The 22,528-nt window shown below is 49.5% G+C and overlaps 1 protein-coding gene across 6 annotated transcripts in view; it reads left to right on the forward strand.

Annotated features, from left to right (window-relative positions):
• The window catches only part of LRRK1 (leucine rich repeat kinase 1), a 130,240-nt gene extending 120,679 nt beyond the window's left edge, over nt 1-9,561 (forward strand). For all 6 annotated transcript variants that reach the window (XR_014815340.1, XR_014815342.1, XM_021098586.2 and 3 more), the window contains 5 exons: nt 489-606; nt 2,104-2,220; nt 4,804-5,654; nt 6,038-6,139; nt 8,161-9,561. Coding sequence is in view for 4 of the 6 variants with exons in the window: in XM_021098586.2 (XP_020954245.2) it covers nt 489-606; nt 2,104-2,220; nt 4,804-5,654; nt 6,038-6,139; nt 8,161-8,338 (1,366 nt within the window). In the remaining 2 variants the exon portion in view is untranslated. The remainder of the gene's footprint in view (nt 1-488; nt 607-2,103; nt 2,221-4,803; nt 5,655-6,037; nt 6,140-8,160) is intronic.
• The last annotated feature ends 12,967 nt before the right edge of the window (nt 9,562-22,528 follow it).

Below are 22,528 nucleotides of genomic sequence, written 5' to 3' on the forward strand. Positions count from 1 at the left end.
ACAGCTTGTTAGTTCTTTGTAGAGAACTCATTGAGGCCCCAGTCTACTCTGAAATTCCCCTGTCTTGTCTCTAGTTGACCCGGTATTGTCTGCTGTGGGGGATCCCCCTTTACTGGGGTAGGGACAGACATGGCCAGTGGAGGGTGGGGCAGGGAGTGGCCTGCGTGCAGTACAGCCTCCTAATGTCTCTTTCTGCTTTAGGCATGACCTCAAAGGTCGCAGAAAGAGGAGGGTCCTTCTTCCCCTTGGGAATGGCCTTCCTGCGCCTAAATGTTCAGGCATTACCAGGCAGACGAACCAGGCTCTGCTCCAGCCACGAGCAGTCCTTGAGTCTCTCGGAACAGGCAGAATTGGACTCTGGGCTGGAAGGGGTGGCCAAGGGCCATGGCAGCTGATGTCCTCCTCTAAGGCTGCTACAGGCCAGGCCAGGGAGAGGGAGGGGACCCCTGACCGGCATGAGCTGACCACATGGTTGTTGCCCATTGTAGGAACTACACAGTGGTGAACACAGAGAAGGGCCTTCTGGAAGTGCAGCACATGAGCTGTGCTGGAATGAAGTTGAGCTGCCAGCTCAAGGTCCAGAACTCTCTGTGGACGGCCACTGAGGTAACAACCCCCTGCAGGGCTCTCCTCAGGGTGGATGACACCAGCCCCTGGTGGGGGGGGTAGGGGGGCATTTAGCAACTAAACATGCAGGACAGGACACCTGGGTACATTTGAGGTTTAGGCATAACCCCAGCCCACACCCGTGAGACCCCAGGTCAATGCCAGCAGCCCAGTTGGCAAGCAGCATCTCACCAGGGGCAACTCAGCCTGCTTTGTCCCTGGCTGGTGACTGGGGTTCAGCTGTGATAGTGTCAAGGGCAGAATCCCAGCAAGAGAACCCCAGCAGGTTGGTGAAATGACTGGGTTTCTTATAACCCTGCCGTGTCTACGCAGCAAATCCACTCAGCTATGAGGCCCTTTGCTTTCTTGTAAAGAGGTCAGCAGAAGGCAGAGGAACTGTCTTCTGAGGAATCCAGAGAGGAATGCCCCAAAACAAAGTCTCTGAAGCTGCTCTTGGGGGGGGGGGGGTATAAATTAGCGGAGCCCTTTCCAGATAGCAGATGGGAAGTTTGGTTCAAATATGCATCTGAAATCTTAAAAATATTCATACTATGTAAGCCTCAGGAATTTCAGTTTTAAGAATCTGTTCTAAGGAAAAAAACAAGACACGCACACGTACATACAGACTCAGACAGACAGATGCTTGAGGATGCTCATTCCAGGAGTTCCCTGGTAGCACAGTGGGTTAAGTATCTGGCATTGTCACCGTTGTGGCTTGGGTCACAGCTGTGGTGTGGATTCTATCCCTGGCTCAGGAACTTCCGTATGCCACAGGCACAGCCAAAAAAGAAAAGGAAAAAAAGAAAAAAAAAAAAAGCTCATTCCAGTAAAATTCATATCGTGAACAACTTGAACAGAATAAACATCTGCAAAAGGTGAACCAAAGTCTGGTAGCCCCGAGCAACAGACAGTGAAGAAGAGCAGGTTCTATCCCCGGCCTTGCTCAGTGGGTTAAGGATCCGGCGTTGCTGTGAGCTGTGGTGTAGGTTGCAGATGTGGCTCAGATCTGGCATTGCTGTGGCTCTGGTGTAGGCCGGCAGCTGTAGGTCCGATTTGACCCCTAGCCTGGGAACCTCCATATGCTGCGGGTGGGGCCCTAAAAAAGAAGAAAGAGGAGCACAGACATCACTCCTTCCCAGACCAGGTAGGACAGGGCTTCTGCCTGCAGGGAGTGTCCCAGGAGGAGAAACCTGTGCAGACAGCACGATAACGTCGTTCTGCTGTCGTGGGGAACCAGACCCCCACCAATATCCACAGAAAACTCAAAGTCTGGGCCCAAGTCCCAAAGGTGGCTTTCTTGGGGTGTTGGATCATGGGCAATTGCATCTCCTCTAGATTACTTGGTAGTCTTCAAAGTTTCTACAAAGAGCAGCCAACCAGAAAGCCTCCATAAGCATTACTTCCGAAGACATAAAGGAACTCCCAAGACAGAACTTGCCCCCTAGGAAACGGCAGGCCAGGTCCAGTCCGGCTCATGTTGGCTGTCTGCCTCCATAGGACCAGAAGATCTACATCTACAGCCTCAAGGGCATGTGCCCGTTGAACATGCCCCAGCAGGCTTTGGACACCCCAGCCATCGTCACCTGCTTCCTGGCAGTGCCTGTTATAAAAAAGGTGAGGTCACGGGGAGGTGAGGTCATGGGGAAGTGGGGGCACTGCATCTGAGTTTCCCTTCCCTTGGGTTGGTGAGGAGGGCAGCAAGGCCATGCCCACCTGGAGCAGCAAGCCTGGGTCACTGTCAGTCTCACAGAGACAGGACACCTGGACCATCAGTGCCTTTGGGGTTTCTGAGAGCCTAAGGACCAGTAAAACAAAGGGCTAGGTGGAAAGCCTACCTTCAGCACACGAAACCACAGCCCCAGTTCATGGTGAGATGCTTTTCTGGTGCAGATGGTGTCAGGGGACAGTTGCTTGTGTGCCCTTCCCCTTCTGAGAGCAGGGGCCTAGCTCAGCACTTCTCACAGCCACTGAGTCACCAGGCCCTGGCAGGCCCCTAGCTCCCCTCCCACTCTGGTTCTGCCTCCCCAGACCAGTCTCCATCAGTCCCAGACCTCCATCCCTCTTTGTCCAATATGGCCCTGAAGATGCATATCCTCAGCTTTCAGACCCAGCCTGCAGAGCCGGCCAGGTCTCCCCCCTCCACAACCCCCTCTCACTCCTCTCCTCCCAGCACCGCACTCTGAGCAGGCCTTTCCCTTTAGGACTGACCTAGTGGCTCATACCTCTTCCTATTCAGGTCTGAAGAACAAGGGCCGTGACCCGGACTCTGAGAAGCTGCCCCACGCTCCGCCCCAACCCCCCAGGCCTCTGGACCCCCTCTGTGGGCCCTGAGGTGCCGTTTTTACAGCAGGCACACTCTCCACTCGAGAGCTCCTTGTTGGTGTGGCTTTGTTAAAACACGTTGGCTGTCATCATCCAATGCCAGTTTTCCCACCTGCAAAATGGGCGTAAAAGATTGTGAGGAGGATCTCTGGGCATAACGTACCCAAAGCTCTGGGTGTCATCATCCAATGCCAGTTTTCCCACCTGCAAAATGGGCGTAAAAGATTGTGAGGAGGATCTCTGGGCATAACGTACCCAAAGCTCTGGGCTGGTGCACTGGTTGAACATGAGCATTATTACTCTTTCCTTACGGTCATGAAATACACGTGCTCTCCTCTCCACCCCTCTACAGTTTCATTTCTTTAAAAAAAAGTTTGAAATCAACCTTGAGCCATTTATGACTGTGGCCCCATGGGCGAGGCTGGGCAGCTCAGGACCCCGTCTGCACCAGAGCGCAGGACATGACACAAAGCGTTATTTAAGCTCAGGGCTGCCCAGAGCCCCGAGCCAGGGCACCGCCACCCGCCCGCAAGACCAGAGGGAATAAAGCTGGCTCTGTGCGGAGCCTCCCTGCCAGGGTGCCTGCCCCTCAGAGGCTGTGCTGCCCCGTGGCTTCGGACAGCAGACCCCTGCATTCTTGCACGCGCACGTCCACACCCAGCCGGGACGTGGGGCTCACTGCCTGGCTGGGGCCCAGAGCAGGGACTCAGATAGAGGCCTTGCTCCTGTTTGCTTTGGCTGTTTTCTTTCCTCGAAACCTGAAGATGGATTTGGATAAACGTTCTTAGGCCTCATTGACCTTGCTGTTGAGCTAGAGGCTGGTTCACTCATCACCTGGGACAGCCCAGCTTCCCAGCTCCAACAAGGGGGCTTTCTGTCCTCACCCTCGCTGGCCCAGGGCCTGGGGCCCCGCTCGGTCCCAACTCTGGCTTTGTTCTCCTAAACTCTTCCCATCCCACCCCAGCCCCACCCAGGCGTCTGGGCTGCTCTCCATCCCCAGCTCCACACAGATGCTCCAGGGATGCCTGGGCTGGGCCCAGCATTCAGCACAGTCTTTGCAATGTTGGCCTCTGCGTGGGGACCTCTGGTGGCCGTAAAAGAGCACATGCTTCATGGGGTTGTGAGGGCATCCCGAGGACCCCCATCAGTGTCAGCTGAACCACAGGCATTTCAGAGATGTAAACGGGGAATGTGGCACAGTGGCCAAGACGCGCCTCCGCGGAAAAGCTGAGTTGGAAGCAATTTCTTTAAGAATGAATACTTGAGCAGAAAACTAGGGAGAGTCAGAGGTGGAGGGGGCCTTGCCCTTCCCTATAGCAGACCAGCATTGGGGCAGTGGTGGGTACCAGACCTTGGCCTGCTCTCATGGGGCACCCACCTTCTGGGGACAGCAAACAGGAGACTAAGAGCAGATCCATGGGGCACCCACAATTGCTGTCACCTTAAGGAACAGAGTTCACGGGAGGGAAGGACGCACATCCTGCCTCTGAAGGAGGCCCTGGTGACCGAAAAGGCAGTCCCCCACCCCCTGCCCCCTGCAACTGACATTACAAGAAGCCCAGGCTGACCAAAGTCTGGCCTTGTGGTCTAGGCCACATGCCCCCTCCCTCAGGGGCCAAGGGCCTTCTTCTCACTCTGGCTCAGGGCAGGGAGGATGGGTGTGGCTCTTCAGGGCCTGGACTGCACCTCCTTTGAGAGCACTCCCAGAAGGTAGCCCCTGCCTTTTCCAAAACTTGCCCCTCCAAGAAGTACCTGTGGATGGAAAATGAGTGCCCCCCTGGGGTACATGCAGAGGTCTTGTGGCCAATTTTTGGCTCCTGGGATCCATAAGATGCACAAGCAAAGGCATCACACATCCCTCCCTTCTCCCTGCAGAATTCCTACCTGGTGTTGGCGGGCCTGGCTGATGGGCTTGTGGCTGTGTTTTCCGTGGTGCGGGGCGCCCCAGACAACAGCTGCTCCTACCTGTGCTCACACACAGCCAACAGGTCCAGGTTCAGCATCCCAGACGAAGACGCGCGGCAGAACCCCTACCCTGTGAAGGCCATGGAGGTGGTCAACAGCGGGTCTGAGGTCTGGTACAGCAATGGGCCGGGCCTGCTGGTCATCGACTGCATGGCCCTGGAGATCCGCAGGCGGCTGGAGCCTTACTCAGCCCCTTCGGTGGTCATGTCGGTCGTGTGCAGCTCTGAGTGCCGTGGGGAGGAGGTCGTCTGGTGCCTGGACGACAGGGCCAACTGCTTGGTGATGTACCACTCAGCCACCTACCAACTGTGCGCCCGCTACTTCTGCGGGGACCCTAGCCCCCTCAGGGACGTGTTTCCTGTGCACCCCATGGGCCCGGAGCCCCTGCTCAGCCCCATCGCCAGCCCGAAGGAGCCCCAGAAGGACTCCCTGGCGGACGTGAGCATCATGTACAGTGAGGAGCTGGGAACACAGATCCTGACCCACCAGGACTCGCTGACTGACTACTGCTCCGTGTCCTCCTACTCCTCGTCCCCATCCCACCGGGTGCCCACATCCCTTTCCAGCGTGCCCTGCTCCCCAGCAAGCTCCTCCAGTCTGCTTTTTTCCACTGACAGCGGGGACACCAGCAGGCTGCTGGAGCCCACCCTGGGCTCCGATAGGCCTGAGCATGACCTGAGCCCCGTGGACGGTGAGGCATTCAGCCAGCACTTGCAGGCAGTGAAGATCCTGGCCGTGAAAGATGTCATCTGGGTCCCCAGGTAGGTTTTCCAGCAGGGGGCGCTGTCCTGCACTGCCCGTTGCTCTGGCTTTGGGAGCAGAGTGCAGGGAACCTTAAGACATTATTGAGATCCATCATGAGCTGTTTCCTCTCCCCTGGAACCAGAGGGATCTCTTTAGCAGATCTAAGACGGGCGGCACGAAAGCCCATCTGCCCTCTAGAGAGCTCAGGGAATGACAAAGGAGAGCCACGGTCAGGTTTCCTCCTGGGAAAGGGCTTCTTGCCCGGCTTCGGGGCCTCTGGTAACTCAATCCATTTGCAGAAACTGCATTTGTTGCCATGCCTTTCTGCACGCCAGCTCCGTTTCCCCTGGAGAGCACAGCCCTGGACAAATGCTTCCCCTTCTGGGTTTTGGTTTCTTAGGCGTGGTGGAGATATTATCGTCATCGGCCTGGAGAAGGATGCAGGTGCCCAGCGGGGCCGAGTCATCGCCGTCTTGAAAGCCCGAGAGCTGACTTCACGTGGGTAAGACTGAGGGTAGCAACTTGAGGACCTGGCATGTGGCTAGGGGAATCGAGGCCCCCTGCCACCTCCCTGCCTAATGGCTGCCGCCCCTGTGTCTTCCACAAATAAACATGGCATTATCACTGTGGCCATAGGCAGATGAGGAACATGCTGGGGTCTAGCAGGCAGCTCCTAGAGGATCGGCAAATACCAACTGAACCAGGCATCACCCATTCATCACCAGTTGTGGCTGACTGTTTCTGGGGTGCCCACTACAGCTGTGAACCAAGTGTTCTTCCTGGGGTGTGCCTCCAGGGCCCAAGCTCAGCTGCAATCAAAGTGGGGATCAGCAGTATCTCTGGAGCGCTGGGAAGCAGGTTCAATCCCTGACCCAGCACAGTGGTTTAAAGGGTGTGGCTTTGCCACAGCTGCACCTTAGGTTGAAACTGCAGCTCAGATCTGATCCCTGGCCTGGGAACTCCATATGCTGTGGGACAGCCAAAAAAGAAATGGGGATCCAGGTGATTCCTAGTCCTCCCCACCATGCAATAGCCCTTCCCGAGGGGCCCCTCCTCCCATTCAGCCCCAACCAGGGCCCTGCAGCCAGGCCTCACCACCTCTTGCCACGCCCATGCCCAGGCTCAGCTGTGCCCATCACCCATCCAAAGGGCTCCCACCAGGAGGCAGGCCAGACTCCACTGTGAGAGTCACCCTGGCTGTGGAGACGGGAGGCTGGTGCCCGCCGGTGTCCTGGAGTCACCAGGTGGCTGGCAGTGTCTACACCCTTCACTTTGCTGAGTCCCATGCTGTTAACCTCCCTTATGGAGAAATCCCCTTTGGCCTGTTTTCCCTGGAGCAGGATACTGATGGAGATCATGTCAGTGGCACTGGCGCCAGTGACCTTGCCCTGCAAGTGGTTCTGGAGACAAGATCTGGGATTGTGGCTGGGCCCCAGCTGCATTTTTGGGCATCAGTAGCTTCCAGATGTCAGAAGAGGCTTCCGGTGGGGCGGGGGGTTGAGGACCTGTAGAGGCCTGCCCTTTTGACCTTGGAATGCCCCCATTAATATCCCTGAATTTTCCTATTTGCTCCCCCAAAGACAAGTTTACCAGGAGCCAGGCACACTCACTAGGGAGAAAGCCCAGGCAGGAAGGCTGCAGCCAGAGCTCGCTAGTTTTGCTAGGTTTTGAGATGCATTTATCAGATGCCCAAGGAGACATTCAAGGCCCAAGGGAGCGGAGGGCCCTGCCCATCCCACTTGACATGCTGGCCTTGGGACGGGTCGGGGCGCAGGGGGCGGAGGGAGGAGTTTCTGGCTTCAAGGTGGGCCACCACTTCTCAGGGCCCAGGAGAAAGCTTGCAGTGCATGCTCCAACCAGCTGAGACAATCCAGAGCCTCAAAAGAGTGTATAGAGTTAGGACTTGTTGGTACAGATTTTCTGCCTAATCTATTGCTCTGCATTTCCTCAGCCTGTGGAAACTTAGAAAGGGAGAAAAAGCACGCCTGGGATGGATGGCAAGGGAATCGAGCTAAATCTTAAAATTCATCATGGACCATTGATGAGCGAGAATTAGATGGAATTGACTATACTGTCCTTTCTCAGAATCTGCGGGGCGGGGGGTGGGGCGTCCAGGACCCCTGCAGATACCAAAATCCAAGGATGTTCAAGTCTTTATAATATAAAAGGGCACGGGACAGTCAGTCCTCCTTATCTGAGGATGCCAAGCCTGTGGACACGGAGGGCTGACTCTTTTTTTCTGGACACTTTGGCGTCTGGGGCACATTACGGAGGATACCTGCTCTGATGTGGACCTGAGATGATGCCCTGGCCCCTTTTCAGACTTTAGAAAGGCTGCTGGATGCTGGACCACCAGAGAGGGGAGCAGGGCATCCCAGCACGCCGGTGGGGGCCAGGTGTAGGTGTACAGATGCCGCCTTAAGCAGGCGCTGTCCTACAAGAAGGTTCAGGGGGAAGGTCATGGCCCCCACCAAGTGGGGACCCCCTGTGGGTTTTCTCAGACCATGCCCCCTCTTTCTGCAGGGTGCTCATGGATGCGGCCGTGGTGGCCAAGGACACAGTTGTGTGCGGCTTTGAGAACGAAAACCTGGAGTGGTGCCTGGCTGTCTGGAGGGGCTGGGGCACCCGGGAGTTTGATGTTTTCTACCAGTCCTACGAGGAGCTGGGCCGGCTGGAGGCCTGCATTCGGAAGAGAAGATAATCCCTGTGGAAGGAGCGTTTCTCGGACCTGGCCCCTCCACCTGCAGCCTGGAGCCCCCTGAGGACCCAGAAGGTGGATCAGGTTCTCCTCTGAATCACTTGCTGCTAAAAAGTGCTGAGAAGTTCCCACCTCTCTGCAGGTTTGGGGTGCTCCTGTTCTAAGGCACAAGTTCGCTGGACACCCCCACCCCACTCCGGGCTGGTTTTACCCCAACGGAAGACGGTGGGGTCTGATTGGGAGGAACTCCCCCGCCCCCTCCGTCCACTTTCAGGGCTGGGCTGGGTCACATGAAGGGGGGCTGGGCCTCACCAGCACAATGGGCCTCCCCACTTTAACCCCCACATCTGGGGTGGAATTACATGAGGGGCTCTCCATTGGGGAGCGGTTCAGGGCAGGGAGGGAGGGGAGCTGTGACCCCTGCCCCTTCTCTGAGTGGCTCCCAGGCTCTCAGCACGTTTCTCAAGCTCCCGGGTCCCCGGGGCCCGAGGCCCCGCTCGGGCAGTCAGAGATCAGGTGTCTCCTGCTCTGGAAAGTGTGTGAAAAAGCTCAGAAGGACCCCAGTGAGGAGCACTGCCCGATCTGGGGAATGAATGGGTTCCTTTAAGTGATGGGGCTGGAAAGCCAAGAGCCAGCCCAGGGCTGAGAGCACTGACTCAGCCTTTGCATTTCTTCTCCTGCCCCCAGAAGGCAGGAGAGACCCGATCAGCAGGACTTGAGAAAGGGCCTGTGTTTACAGCTTTGTGAAATAAACTTGGACACAGCTGGGGCACAAGCCCTGTTTGTTTGCACATCATAATCTCGTTTATCACTTTAACAAATTAAGTCCATATCTCAGTGGTTAGGCCTCTGATTGTGAAATCTTGTCCTATGGGGCTTACATCAAAATATGTATTCGCTAAACATTTACTGCACAGCACATACAGCACAGTAAAAAAGTGACATTGTTAATGAGGGAATGTGGGTAAGTAGGCACATGTGCACATGCGCTCGTGTGCACTCGCACCCGCGTGCACAAACAAGAATGCACACATGTCCACGCCGTTCTCAAGAGGAACCATTGGAAGCTGCTTGACCCAGAATGGGAGTATGAATGAAAGATCGTGCACCAGTTCAAGTTGTTGACCTTTTTCTAAAATTAAATTATAAAAATCAAACTTAAGATTTTGCCAGAGTATGTGGGCAAATGTAATTCCTCTTATCTGAAAATAAACAGACTGTCTCAAGAATGAGGTCATGGCTTCCTTCTGTAGAGTTCTGGAATAACACAGGGCACAGATTCTGCCCACCCTGGCCCCCTAGCTTCCCCAGGGGGAATAGCCCCTCCCTGGCCTGCCAGCTCCCCTGGGGTGGGGGAGAGGGGAGGACGGCCCCATCCTGGCCCCTGGCTGCCCCCCTGGGGCAGGCTGCCCTGTAGCAGTGTCCTTGGGCAGAAACGAGGCTCTGTCCATCTCCCCACTTCCTTGTAGCAGCCCGGGCATTGGGTCCCAGGGGTCTGAGGGTCTGTGCTCCTGCCCACTTTGCAGCCATTGGGCCCTCAGTAGGACCTTGGCGGTCACTGCTCTCCCTTTCATCTCTGTGCCCCGAAGTTACCTAGTTAACTTCTCAAATGGTCCTGTTCGTCCTCTGCCCTAGACCTATGGTCCACATCATCTCAGCCAGACTGCTGTGGGACTCCATCCGGTCCCACCCTGCTTTTCCAGCTCATCTAGCCCCAGGCCAGGGCCCAGGATGCTGTGAGGAGAGGCAGATGCTCAGGGGATGGTCTCGCAGAGCCCACAGAGGGAGTCTTTCACAAGAGTTAGCAACCATGCAGGAAATAGTTACTTGACTTGGCTATCTAAAAATTAGAAACTTGGAGTTCCTACTTAGCACAGTGGGTTCAGGATCCAACTACAGCAGCTCGGGTCACTGCAGAAGCACAGGTTCAATCCCTGGCCCAGTTCAGGATTCAGCATTAAAGGATCCAGCACTGCCGCAGCTGCAGCTTAAATTCAGTTGCTGGCCCTGGAATTTCCATATGCTGAAGGTGAAACCATTAAAAAAAAAAAAAAATTAAGAAAGAAAAAACAAACTTCTAAAAATAGTAAAAATTAGAAACAAACAAAAATTACCAAAGCCAAAATATGGACAGTCAACCAGGGCAATAATATTTGTGACACAAATGAGACATGTAGTTCGCTTATCTTTTAAACAAAAAGCTTGTACCTATTAATGAGAAAAAAACTGATAGGAAAACAGGTAGAGGACATCAACAACACCCAACCTTGCCCCATAGGAAGGAGAGAGTCATGAAGACAAGAATAAAACGCTTTTATGGGAGTTCCCTGGTGGCCTCTTGGTTAAAGGATGTGGCGTTCTCACAGCAGTGGCTCAGGTCACTGCTGTGGCACAGGTTTGATCCCTGGTCCCAGGGACTTCTTCATGCCTTTACCCCTGCCTCCACCTTCCCCCAAATAAACATGCCTCTATGGCCCTCATGTCAGCATCCACATGGAGCTCTCTCTGAAGGCACAGCTGGAAGGACTGGCACATGCAAAGGCCCTGTGGTAGGAATGAACTGCTTTGCTGGAGGCACAGGTGAGAAGCTGCTGTGGCTAGAACATTTGTAAGGAGGGGAGATCAGGGCCAGAGAGGCACAGCATCAGAGGCATGGGTACCCAATGAAGCAACTTGCAGTTTTAAGCAGGGGCACTAGATGATCTAAATTTCTTTAAAAATCACTTTGGCGGCTGAGTGGAGGATGGACTAAAGGGGAGGATACTTACTTTTTATTTATTTATTTATTTATTTATTTATTTATGTTATGGCCGTACCCATGGCATATGGAAGTTTCCCAATCAGGTATTGAATCTGAGCCACAGCTACAACCTATGCTGCAGCTGCAGCTGCAGCAATGCCAACTCCTTTAGCCCACTGCAGCAGCCCAGGCTTGAATCTACATCTCTACAGTGACTCGAGCCATCACAGTTGGATTCTTAACTCCTGCACCATGGCAGGTACCGGGAGGCAATTTATAATGGGGTCACTCCTTCAAGGGCATTTGGGCTGTATCTACCCAAACTTCAAACGCACATACCCTTTGACCTAGCTGTCCCACTAAATATTGGATTCTTAAATTCTGTGAAAATGCTGAAAGATTCAAAACAAAGACATCCTGGCCGTATCGCTTGTAATGGCCCCGAACACAAGACAACCTAAACCTCTATCAGGAAGGAAGTCAGATAATGTCTGCTCCTCCAACAGTGCCATACGCTGCAGCCTTTCAGACACAGGGCAGTACCAACCATGCTGGATTGGCATGTTCTCCGTAGTATAACGAATGTGTTGTTTTTCTAAAAAGCAACTTGCAGTTTGGTGTGTATAGAGTTACTACTTGCATAAAAGAACAAAAATGAGGGAGTTTCTACTGTGGCACTGTGGGTTAATGGTCCAACTTGTCTCTGTGATGTTGCCAGTTCTGGGGCCGAGAGTTAAAGATCTGACATTGCCCCTGCTATAGGTCGCAGCTGCGGCTCAGATTTGATCCCTGGCCCAGGGGAACTTCCAAATGCCACAATCGTGGTCAAAGACGGAAAAAACAAATAAAAACAAAAAATATTACACAGAGAATCCCTGGGGGCCTAGCAGTTAAGGATCAGGCATTGTCATTGCTGTGGCACAGGTTTGATCCCTGGCGCGGGAACTTCTGCATGCTGCAGATGGGGCAGAAAAACAAAACTGAAAAAAGTACAGTTATGCGTGCGTGTGTACATAAGTGTGTGAGTGAGTTATGTGCACAGGGGAAATATCCTTAAGAATGTCCAGGAGTCTGATAGAAATTTGTTGCCACTGAGGAGGATGACTGAGAAGCAGGCCCTTTGTTTTTACTTTATACCTTCTTCCACACTGTTTGAATTGTAAACTAACCTTCTTATGAAGGTAAGCTGGGCTGGACCGAGGAAGGACACACTTCAGCCTTGGGGTAAAGAAGTAATAGGAAATCTCCCTTGACCCTATGATGGGTGTCCGGTGCCAGGAGCAAGGCCAACAATATCCTTCTCACCTCAGGCCCATGGCTGAACCATAATTCACCCTGGCTATCCTGGTGATGCAGGCAGAGTCCCAAGCTGAAATCCGGGCAGAAGAACAGGCTTGAAGGTTGTTCAAAAAACGAAAGTGAGTGGGCTCCCGGGGCCAAGAGCACATGCAGCTCAGTTGCAGGTAAGACCCCTCCCCTGGCAGAGGGAACCCAGCCTCCTCCCAGCCACCACCTGGGAAGCCATGGCCTTTCCGATGGTCACCAGCGCACCAACACCACCTTCCAGGGCCCCCGATTGCTCAGAGTTGCAGAGTCTCTGCAAGGACACTGCTGGGGGCTGGTGGAGTTGGCGCACCAGACCCCATCTCTCCACAGAGTGCCTCCGAGGCTGGGAGTCCATCCTATAGAAAGCATTCAATGACCCCTAAAAGGGGGATGAGGTGACACAGAAAACACCCCCTCGCCCCAAGGCTCAGGAAATCCGGAAACATGGAAACTCCACCCTGGAAGGACTTACATCTTCCAGCATGTCAGGGCCTTGGGCCTCAAATTCTCTATATCCCTATGTGCCTGCTTCTATGGGGTTGGGGAATATAAGTCATAACAGCCCTTGGAGAATCACAGTGATTGCTCACTATACCTTCTGCTCAGTACCAGATCTTGATTTTGTTGGTGTATCAGCTCCCAGCCTCTCTCACAGGAACAGATGGCCCTGGGACTGAGCTCAGCCAGGGATAGCGTGAAGATGCCTGTGTTGGGCTTGGCCCTGCCCCTGCCTCCCTGATCCTCGCTGACAAGAGGGCAGGGCCCCCGTGAGGGTACAGAGAGGACACTGGGACAGTGATGGGGAGGTAGCCCTCAAGCCAGCCCTGGCTGCCTCCCTTCAATCCCCTTGTCATCTCATAGACGTCGACTTAAAAAAAAAAATATGCACAAGATAAAAGTTGAGTGTTAAGTTTTATTTGGGGCAAAATGAGGACTAGAGCCCAGAAGGCAACATTTCAGGTAGCTCTGAGAAACTGTGCCAAAGAGGCAGGGGGAAGGTCAGTATACATGTGATTTTGGAGACGGCAGAGGTACATGCAATGAAGCACACATTTTGCAGAGGGTCACTACTAGTCTCATGAAGGTTTATGCTAGTCATGAGAAGGCAACATCGCCATGAAGGATTTTAGTGTTTTTCTAGATATGAGGAGAGGCAAGAATTGGACTCAGAAAATCTTCTCCTGAAAATACCTAACTAGATATGTTCTAGATACTAGAATCATTCTGCAAGTTTTCCCAGAGCACAGAGTGCCTCGCTCCTGGTCTCCCTGGGCTCCTTTCAGAGGGTGCTGAGGGTCAGCAGCTGTAGCGGCTCATGATTCAGTCCTTATAGATTCAGATGGCAAGTGCCGATCTCCAATTCGCATAGATAAGGAAAGTACTTTCTTTTTGGGTGGTATTTTGTTTATATTTTATTTTTGGCCACACCTGTGGCATGCAGGAGTTCCCGGGCCAGGGATCGAACCCTCAATGCAGCAGTGACCAGAGCCACAGAAGTGACAATGCTGGAGCCTTATTGGGCCACCAGGTAACTCTTGAGTACTTTCTTGAGTACTTTCTTGTTTAAGCCAGTGTTTTCCAGCTTTCCATTACTAGGAGCCAAATACTATTCCTAAATGTTCAGGTACATTTTCCACTATCCCAAGCAGAGCCCTGGGAGCTAACAGGTGATGCTCTGGGTGGTCCTAAAAAGCATCTTTTCAAATTTGGGCAGAGAGACCTGAGCAACAGTGAACCAGAGCATTCTGCAGCCAGACATGCTCGAGAACTTATTTCCTTTCATGAGCACTGGGTATGGTGCAGCCTATAGATCTTGTCCATGTAGCAGCCACAGTTATAGAGGGGAGTCTGGGCATTCACTCTAGTTGCCCAAAGGCCAAAACTTAGGGTGTGGCATCCTGCAAGTTTAAACCTTTGACCCCAGGCAAGCCACCCCTCCTTCGTGGCTCTGGTTTCTTCTCAGTAAATTGGCCATAGCAGGTCTTTCCCCATCAGAAGGATTCAGGAGTAAAAGAGATGTGTGTGTCATAGCCCAGCCCAGCCCCTGACCCAGGGCCTGGACTCTGTCCCTGTTCCCTTGTCCACCTCACCCATTTCCCTAACTGATGGGCTCCATGACCCTCACCCAGGGGGACGCACAAGTCCTTTCTATGAACTGCTCAAGGGAAACACAAGCAGTCCTGTTCCTATGAAATAGCCTAACTTTAAAAATAAATCTCCTTTTTTTTTCCTGATGTATCAAGAAGACTCTTACTAACACCTTTACTTGAGAACAGAGTTAAGGTGTAACACATCACAATAAATGAAAGCTGATGTATGTGTGTAAGTAGGCAATAGGATTATTTAGGAGTCCCTTTTGGGAACACATCCTTTAAAAAATGAAATAGGAGAAATTCCCCCTGTGGCACAGTGGGTTAAAAATCAGCGTTGCCCCAGCTGTGGCATAGGTCGCAGCTACAACTCAGATTCGATCCCTGGCCCAGAACTTTCATATGCTGTGGTTGCAGTCAGAAAAAGAAAAAAAAAAAAATGAAAAAGGAGTAAGGAGAGTCACACAAATAAATTTCCACTTTGCTATCTGTGGTCTGTTTCATCCTCGGGCCATCACCAGTCCTGCCCACTCTTCCCAGCCTGTAATATGGCTGCATCGCCTGTATCTTCCATCCCTGGCCTTCAGGAGAGGCCACATGACTAGTTCTGGCAAACAGGAGCAGGGTGAGTGGAAGGGGTGTCCATCACCGGGGGCAGGAGTACTTCATTGGCTGTGAGACCCTCCAGGTGCTCTCCACTCTGTCCCCAGGACCTGCAGCTAGAGCTGGTGGTGGTTGGGTCAGCCTGGGTCCTGAAGAGATGGCCAGAATGCCCAGACACCCTGCCATGGATCTAGAGCGAGAGCAGGAAGTGAGCACTGTGGTTGGGGCCACTGGGATTTGGGGCTTATTACCCAAGCTCACCTGGCCATCCTGATTGATACAGGACACCGACACCCTACCACCATCCATGCCTGCCCCCAGCACACTCACTCATGGGTCTAGAGTCCTCAGCACCAGGCTCCACAGTGCTGTCCACTTCTGTCCTGCAAAGAGGAAATGGCCCCAGCTCTGTCTCCCCAAGACTGGGAGCTTCTTAAGGGAAGGGACAGGGAAGAGGGGGTCTAAACAGGCCAAAAAAGTCTCATCCTAAAAGAAAGATAAGGCAATCGGGGGTGGAGTGGGGGCACATCACAGCAACATAATTTGTGAAACTGTGAACATCCACGTGAGCTGACAGCCTTCAGGGTAGAAGGAGACCAAGAGATGGGACAACTGGGTGGGGACTCAGATGGCTAGCATGGGCTTTTTATCTGAGAGTTACTCACAATACTGTAAACATAAGTGTAGGCATTCCCATTGTGCTCAGCGGTAATGGACATGACTAGTAACGGTGAGGATGCAGGTTCAATTCCAGACCTTGCTCTGTGGATTAAGGATCTGGCATTTCCATGAGCTGAAGTGTAGGTTGCAGACATGGCTCGAATCCTGAGTTGCTGTAGTTGTAGGCCAGCAGCTGCAGCTCCAATTCAACCCCTAGCCTGGGAATTTCCATATGCCGTGGGTGCAGCCCTAAAAAGGAAGGAAAAAAAAAAAGTAAACATACATTGTAATGTACATGCAGATGTACATGTAAATAAAAACTATTACTAGTTTTAATAAAATTAATAACATTTATTAGTTAATAATTATTAATAAAATTGATAAAATAAAATTAAAACAAATTTTAATAAAATCATCACAACATTTCTGAGTTCTGTCATTAAAAGTGGCTCATAGAGTAGCCCTTTCTTACGTCACCATTCTAATGTCTCAGATTTGGAATCCCAGTGAGGCAGGACTTTTTGCAGGGCAGCTGATACTGTGTCCACATATGCACACATATGCACAAACACATGCACACACAAACACACACACACAGGCACTCACACTGTTTAGAATGGGGCTGCAGCAAGCTGGTTATCCCAGGCTTTCAGGGGCCCTGTTCAAAGGACAAAGAGCCTGGCTTAAAGGGGCTCAGTCTGGTTGGGTTGTGATTTGTTAACTTGTTGATTGAAATAGGACGAGATGGGAAAAGTTGGGATGAAAAGTTATTAAGAGCATGCAAGTTGTAGTTGTAATTTAAAAGATATGCATAATTTATAATCACTTTTAATGACTGCACAAATGTTATATAAACATTGGCTCCTTCTAGTTAGTGTATAATATTAGCGTATAAAACATTTCTTAAAATCCGTGTAAAAGAAAAACACAAACGCAGAGAAAGTCATCTTGGAAGGAGAAGACTGTCACCCTTGATGGCCAGCTAGAAAGAGGATCCACTGAGAGGGAAGGGGGCCTGCCCACTCACCCTCCTGCCTGGAAAGGACCCTTGAGTTGGTTTTTCTGGAAGTTTCCAACTAAATGCATTTCTCACGAGGCTCAAAGAGCAAGGCAACACAGCCTGAGGGTGGGACAAAGGGAAGCTAAAGAATGCCTCACTTTGTGAGGTGGACTGCAAAAAAGCACAAAGCTTTCTGAAAACTTGAGCTTGAAAAGTCCTATGGGCACAGTGAGCAAATGCTTCACACAGGAAAAACAAGCAGCTAGAGGCTTGAGGCTCTTGCAATCACCTCCAGAGGAGCTGCTGGAAGCCTGGCCCCAGGAAACTGTCCATACCACCCTGGGTCCTCAGCGCTTATCCCATCAGCATCTGAGACCTTTTCTCACTGAGGTCTGGAAATATCATTGTGTGATGAGATTTGTAATAAGAAATATGTATTTGGTCTTGGTCCCAGTTTCTGGCACAGAATTCCTAAAACCCTTGGAATTTCCTGAGTGATCAAGGGGATAAAGGTGTCTTTTGTTATGCTAATGAGTGACTTCTGGCTGCACCTAAGAAGAGGGCCTGGTTGCCAGGAGAACCAAGGTCAAGATTAGAGGGTTGGATTTTTCAGTCCCACCTCCTGACTTCCAAGGAGGGGAGAGACATCAATAAGAGAAGAAAACCTGGAAAATTCACATATATGTGGAAATTAAACAACACATGCCTGAACAATAACTGGTCAAAGAAGAAATAAAAAGGGAAATTTAAAAAATTGAAACAAACAAAAAATGGAAACACACATCTCAAAACTTATGGGATGCAAAAAATGCAGTTCTAAAGGGTAAGTTTATAGGGATAAACACCTACATTTAAAAAAAAAAACAAAAAACATTTCAAATAACCTAAATTTGTACCTCAAGGAATAGAATAGAAAGAAAAACTAAGACCAAAGTTAGCATAAAGAGGGAAATAACACAGATCAGATCAGAAATAAATAAGAGACTTGAAAACCTGCAGGAGTTCCCAATGTGGCTTAGTGGGTTAAGAACCTGACATAGGGTCTGTGAGGAACAGGTCTGATCCCTGGCCTTGCTCAGTGAGTGAAGGATCTGGCATTGCTGAAGGCTGTGGTGTAGGTTACAAATGTGGCTCAGATCAGGTGTTGCCTTGGTTGTGGCATAGGCCAGCAGTTGCAGCTCTGATTTGACTCCTAGCCTAGGAACTTTCATATCAAACAGGTGAAGCCATAAAAAGAAAAGAATAGAAAACATTAACAAAGCTGAGCTCACTTTTTGAAAAAATAAACAATATTGACATTTAGCTAGACCAAGAACAAAAAAATGACTTAAGTAAAATCAGAAATGAAAGAGACATTACAACTGATACCACTGAAATACAAAGGAGCATGAGAGACTAGTGTGAACACTTATACCCCCAACAAATGGGATACCCTAGAAGAAATGGGTACATTCTTAGAGATATACAACCTCCCAAGACTGCATCACGATGCAGTAGAAAACCAGAACAGACAATAACAAGTAATAAAATTGAATCAGTAATCAAAAATCTCCCAGCAGGGAGTCGCCAATGCCTCTCAGCAGTAAGGAACCCAACTAGTATCCATAAGGATGTGGGTTTGATCCCTGGCCTTGCTCGGTGGGTTAAGAATCCTGCATTGCCATGAACTGCAGTATAGGTCACAGATGTGACTGAGATTATGAGTTGTGGTGTAGGCTGGCAGCTGCAGCTCTGATTTTACCCCTAGTCTGGGAACTTCCATATGATGCAGGTGTGACCCTAAGAAAGAAAAAAAGAAAGAAAGATTTCCGAACAAAGAAAAAATCCAGAAACAAGTGGCTTTGCTGGTGAAATTCTCCCAAACATTTAAAGAATTAATACCAATCCTTCTCAAACTTCCAAAAAATTGAAAATGTGAGAACGCTTCCAAATTCATTTTACAAGGTCAACATTACTTTGATACCAAAGACAAATGGGGACATTACAAGACAAGGAAATTATAGGCCAATATCTCTGATGAACATAGATGTAAAAATCCTCAACAAAATACCTGCAAACTGAATTCAACAGCACATTAAAAGGATCATGTACCATGACCAAGTGGGATTGAACCCTGGGATGCAGAGATAGTCCAACATGTGCAAATCAATGTGAAATACCACATTAACAGAATGAAGGATAAATATACAGTCATCTCAATAGATGCTGGAAAAGCATTTCACAAATTCAACATCCTTTCATTATTAAAAAAAATACACTCAGCATAATAAAAGTTATATATGACAAGCCCATAGCTAACATCATACTCAACAAGACAAGGATCTCACTCTCACCACTCCTATTCAAAATAGTACTGAAAGTCCTAGCCAAGGAATTAGGTAGGAAAAAGAAATTAAAGCCATCTATACAGGAAAAGAAGTAAGATTGTCTCTGCTGGCAAATGATACGATTTTATAGAGAGAGAACCCTAAAGGTTATACACACACAGAACTGTTAAAACAAATAAATTTGGGAGCTCCTGTTGTGGCACAGTGGAAACAAATCCCACTAGTGTCCATGGATACAGATTTGATCCCTGGCATGCTCAGTGGGTCGGGGGTCCAGCATTGCCATGAGCTGTGATGTAGGTTGCAGTCAAGGCTTGGATCCCACATTGCTATGGCTGTGGCATAGCCAGCATCTGCAGCTCCAATTCAACCCCTAGCCTGGGAACTTCCATGTGCAGAACTGTAGCCCTAAAATACATATATACATACATAAATTTATTAAAGTTTCAGGATACAAAATCAACATGCAAAAGTCAGCTGTGTTTCTATACACTAAAACCAAACGATCCAAAAAAAAGAAATTAAGAAAATAATCCAATATACAATAGCATTTAAAAGACTAAAAAACTTAAGAATAAATTTAACCAAAGAGATGAAAGATCTGGATATTGAATACTATAAAATATTGATGAAAGAAACTGAAAAAAATGCATAAATGGAAAGATATCCAATATTCATGGATTGGAAGAATTAATATTGTTAAAAATGTCCATAGTACCCAAAGCAATCTATGGATTCAGTGCAACTCCTATCCAAGTCCCAACTGCATTTTCCATGGAAAGAGAAAAAATAGTCTTAATTTTGTATGGAATCACAAGGATAACCCAAATAGCTATAACAATTCAAGTAAGAAAATCAAAGCTGGAGGCATCATACTTCCTGATATCAAACTATATTATAGAGACATGGAAATCAAAACAGTATGATTCCAGCATAAAAACAGACAGATTAAAAAAATGGGACAGAGTTGAAAGCCCACAAATAAACCCACTCATATATGGTCAGATAATTTTTGACAAAGTCACCAAAAATACACACTGGGGAAAGGATTGTCTCTTTAATAAATACTGTTGGGAAAATTGAATATTCGTATGTAAAAGCATAAAATTGGTCCCTTGTCTTATACCATACACAAAAATCAACTCAAAACATAAGATCTGAAATTGTAAAACTCCTAGAAGAAAATATAAGGGAAAATTCTTTGACATTGGTCTTGGCAATGAATTTTTGTATTTGACACCAAAAGCCCAGGCAACAAAAGCAAAAGTAAACAAATACCACTACTACAGATAATACAAATAGCCATGAGGTATATGAAAAGATGCTTAACATCATTAATCATTAGGAAATGCAAATCAAAGCCACAATGAGATATTGCCTCATACCTCCTATGATGGCTATTATAAAAAGACAAAAGACAGCAAAGGTTGGCATGAATGAGGAGAAAAAAAAAAAAAACTTATATACTGTTGGTAGGAATGTAAACTGTACAGCTACTAGGGAAAACAGTATGGAATTTCCTCAAAAATTTTTAAAATAAGAGTTCCTGTCATGGCTCAGTGATTAATGAATCTGACTAGTATCCATGAGGATGAGAGTCTGATCCCTGGCCTTGCTCAGTGGGTTAAGGATCCAGTGATGCTGTGAGCTGTGGTGTAGGTCACAGACGTGGCTCAGATCCCGTGTTGCTGTGGCTCTGGCGTAGGCCAGCAGCTGTAGTTCAGATTCAGCCTCTAGCCTGGGAACCTCCATATGCCATGGATGTGGCCCTAAAAAGACAAAAGACAAGAAAAAAATTTTTAAATGGAACTACCATATGATCCAGCAATTCCACTTCTGAGTATACATTCAAAGAAAATAAAATTGATATCTCGAAGAGATGTCTGCCCCTATGTTCACTGCAACATTATTCCTAGTAGCCCAGATATGGAAACAACCTAAGTGTCTATCAACAGATGAATGGATAAGAAAAATGTGGTATATATATATATATTACAATGGAACATTACTTAGTTTTTTAAAAAAAGAAGAAAATGCTGTATTTGCAGCACTGGGGGCTGCAACATGAGGACATTATGCTAAACAAAACAAGCCCGTGGCAAAAAGACAAATACTGCATGATCTCACTTATTTACGAAATATAAAACAGTCAAACTCATAGCCACAGAGAACAGAATGGTAGTCAGCAGGTGCTGGGGGTGGGGTAGGGGAATGGGGAGATGTTGATCAAAGGTTACACATTTCCAGTCATAAGATGAATAAGTGCTGGAGATCTAATATACGGCATGATGATGACAGTTGATTGGAATGCACTGTGTACTTGAACTTGGCTAAGAGAGATCTTAGGTGGTCTTAACCACACCCAAAAAATGTGGTAACTGTGTGAGACAGGGGCCATGTTGGTGACCCTGGCTGTGGTAACTGTTTCACAGCATACATGTTGTGTATCTAAATATCATGTTGTATCCCTAATGTCCTAACGTGTACAACTTTTGTTGTCAATCACACTTCAAAAAAGCTGGGAAGAAAAATTACGTGGGTGGGATGGGACAGGGCGTGTTTCAAATCTCCAGAGCTTGCTTGTCTTGCCTGTGGCCTCCATGCACACACAGGTCCCTCAGGAGCATCCTAAACAATTCTGCAGACTGGCCTGGCGTCCACTGCCCAGACACATGGACGAGGAGCCAGCTTCTCACTTCCTCTGTGTTGCACAGAATGAGGTTACATCCTCCCACCCGAACTAGAACACACCCTCCATCTTCAAGTCTGGGAGAGCAGGGGGAATTCTGGGGGAGCAGGGCAGGGAGAAGGGGGGAGGGGAGGCGGAAGCTTCAACAGAAGAGGCAGATGTATCAGGAGGAATCAGACAACACCTCCACCTCCGCAATAGCTGGGAAGAGTCACTGACGCCTCAAACCAAGTGCAGCTGGAGAAGTGAAAATAAATTAACTTTTATCTGGATTTTATTTATAACAAGGGCCTAAATTTGATCTAGGCATTTTGTGGCCTTCAGCGGAGTCTGAGGAGGCCAGGATGTGCTGGAGTGAAGCCAGCGAAACAGTGAGGGAGCCATCCTTCCCCGGAGGCCTGCTGGGTGGGGTCTTTGCCATCTCAACAGCCAGGAGCTGGACTCCTTCCAGCAAGTCCGCCCATCCCCCAAACTCCTGTCCTTTAATACTAACAGTTTCCTTTTCCTTCACTTTCATTTTCAGGGATCAGAACTGAGAAAGCCCTGAACTAGCGCCATGTGGCGAGCACACATGGGGGCCTGAGTCAGAGAGCCAACCGGGCTGCCCTCCGTCCACCTTGTTCTAGCAGGCTGGCCCCCGCAGCCCCTATCCAGGGACCTCCAGCCCCTCCATCCAGCCCACCTCTCAAACATTAGCAAAGGTCCCATGGCCTCAGTAGGCCCCTGAGCCCAACCTGTAAGCTGGAGACATCCTCAGG

Source organism: Sus scrofa, chromosome 1, assembly GCF_054392235.1.
Source record: "Sus scrofa isolate SSC_HxYL_T2T_F1_AM1 chromosome 1, Sscrofa_HxYL_maternal_Yorkshire_Landrace_v2.0, whole genome shotgun sequence".
Lineage (NCBI taxonomy): Eukaryota > Metazoa > Chordata > Mammalia > Artiodactyla > Suidae > Sus > Sus scrofa.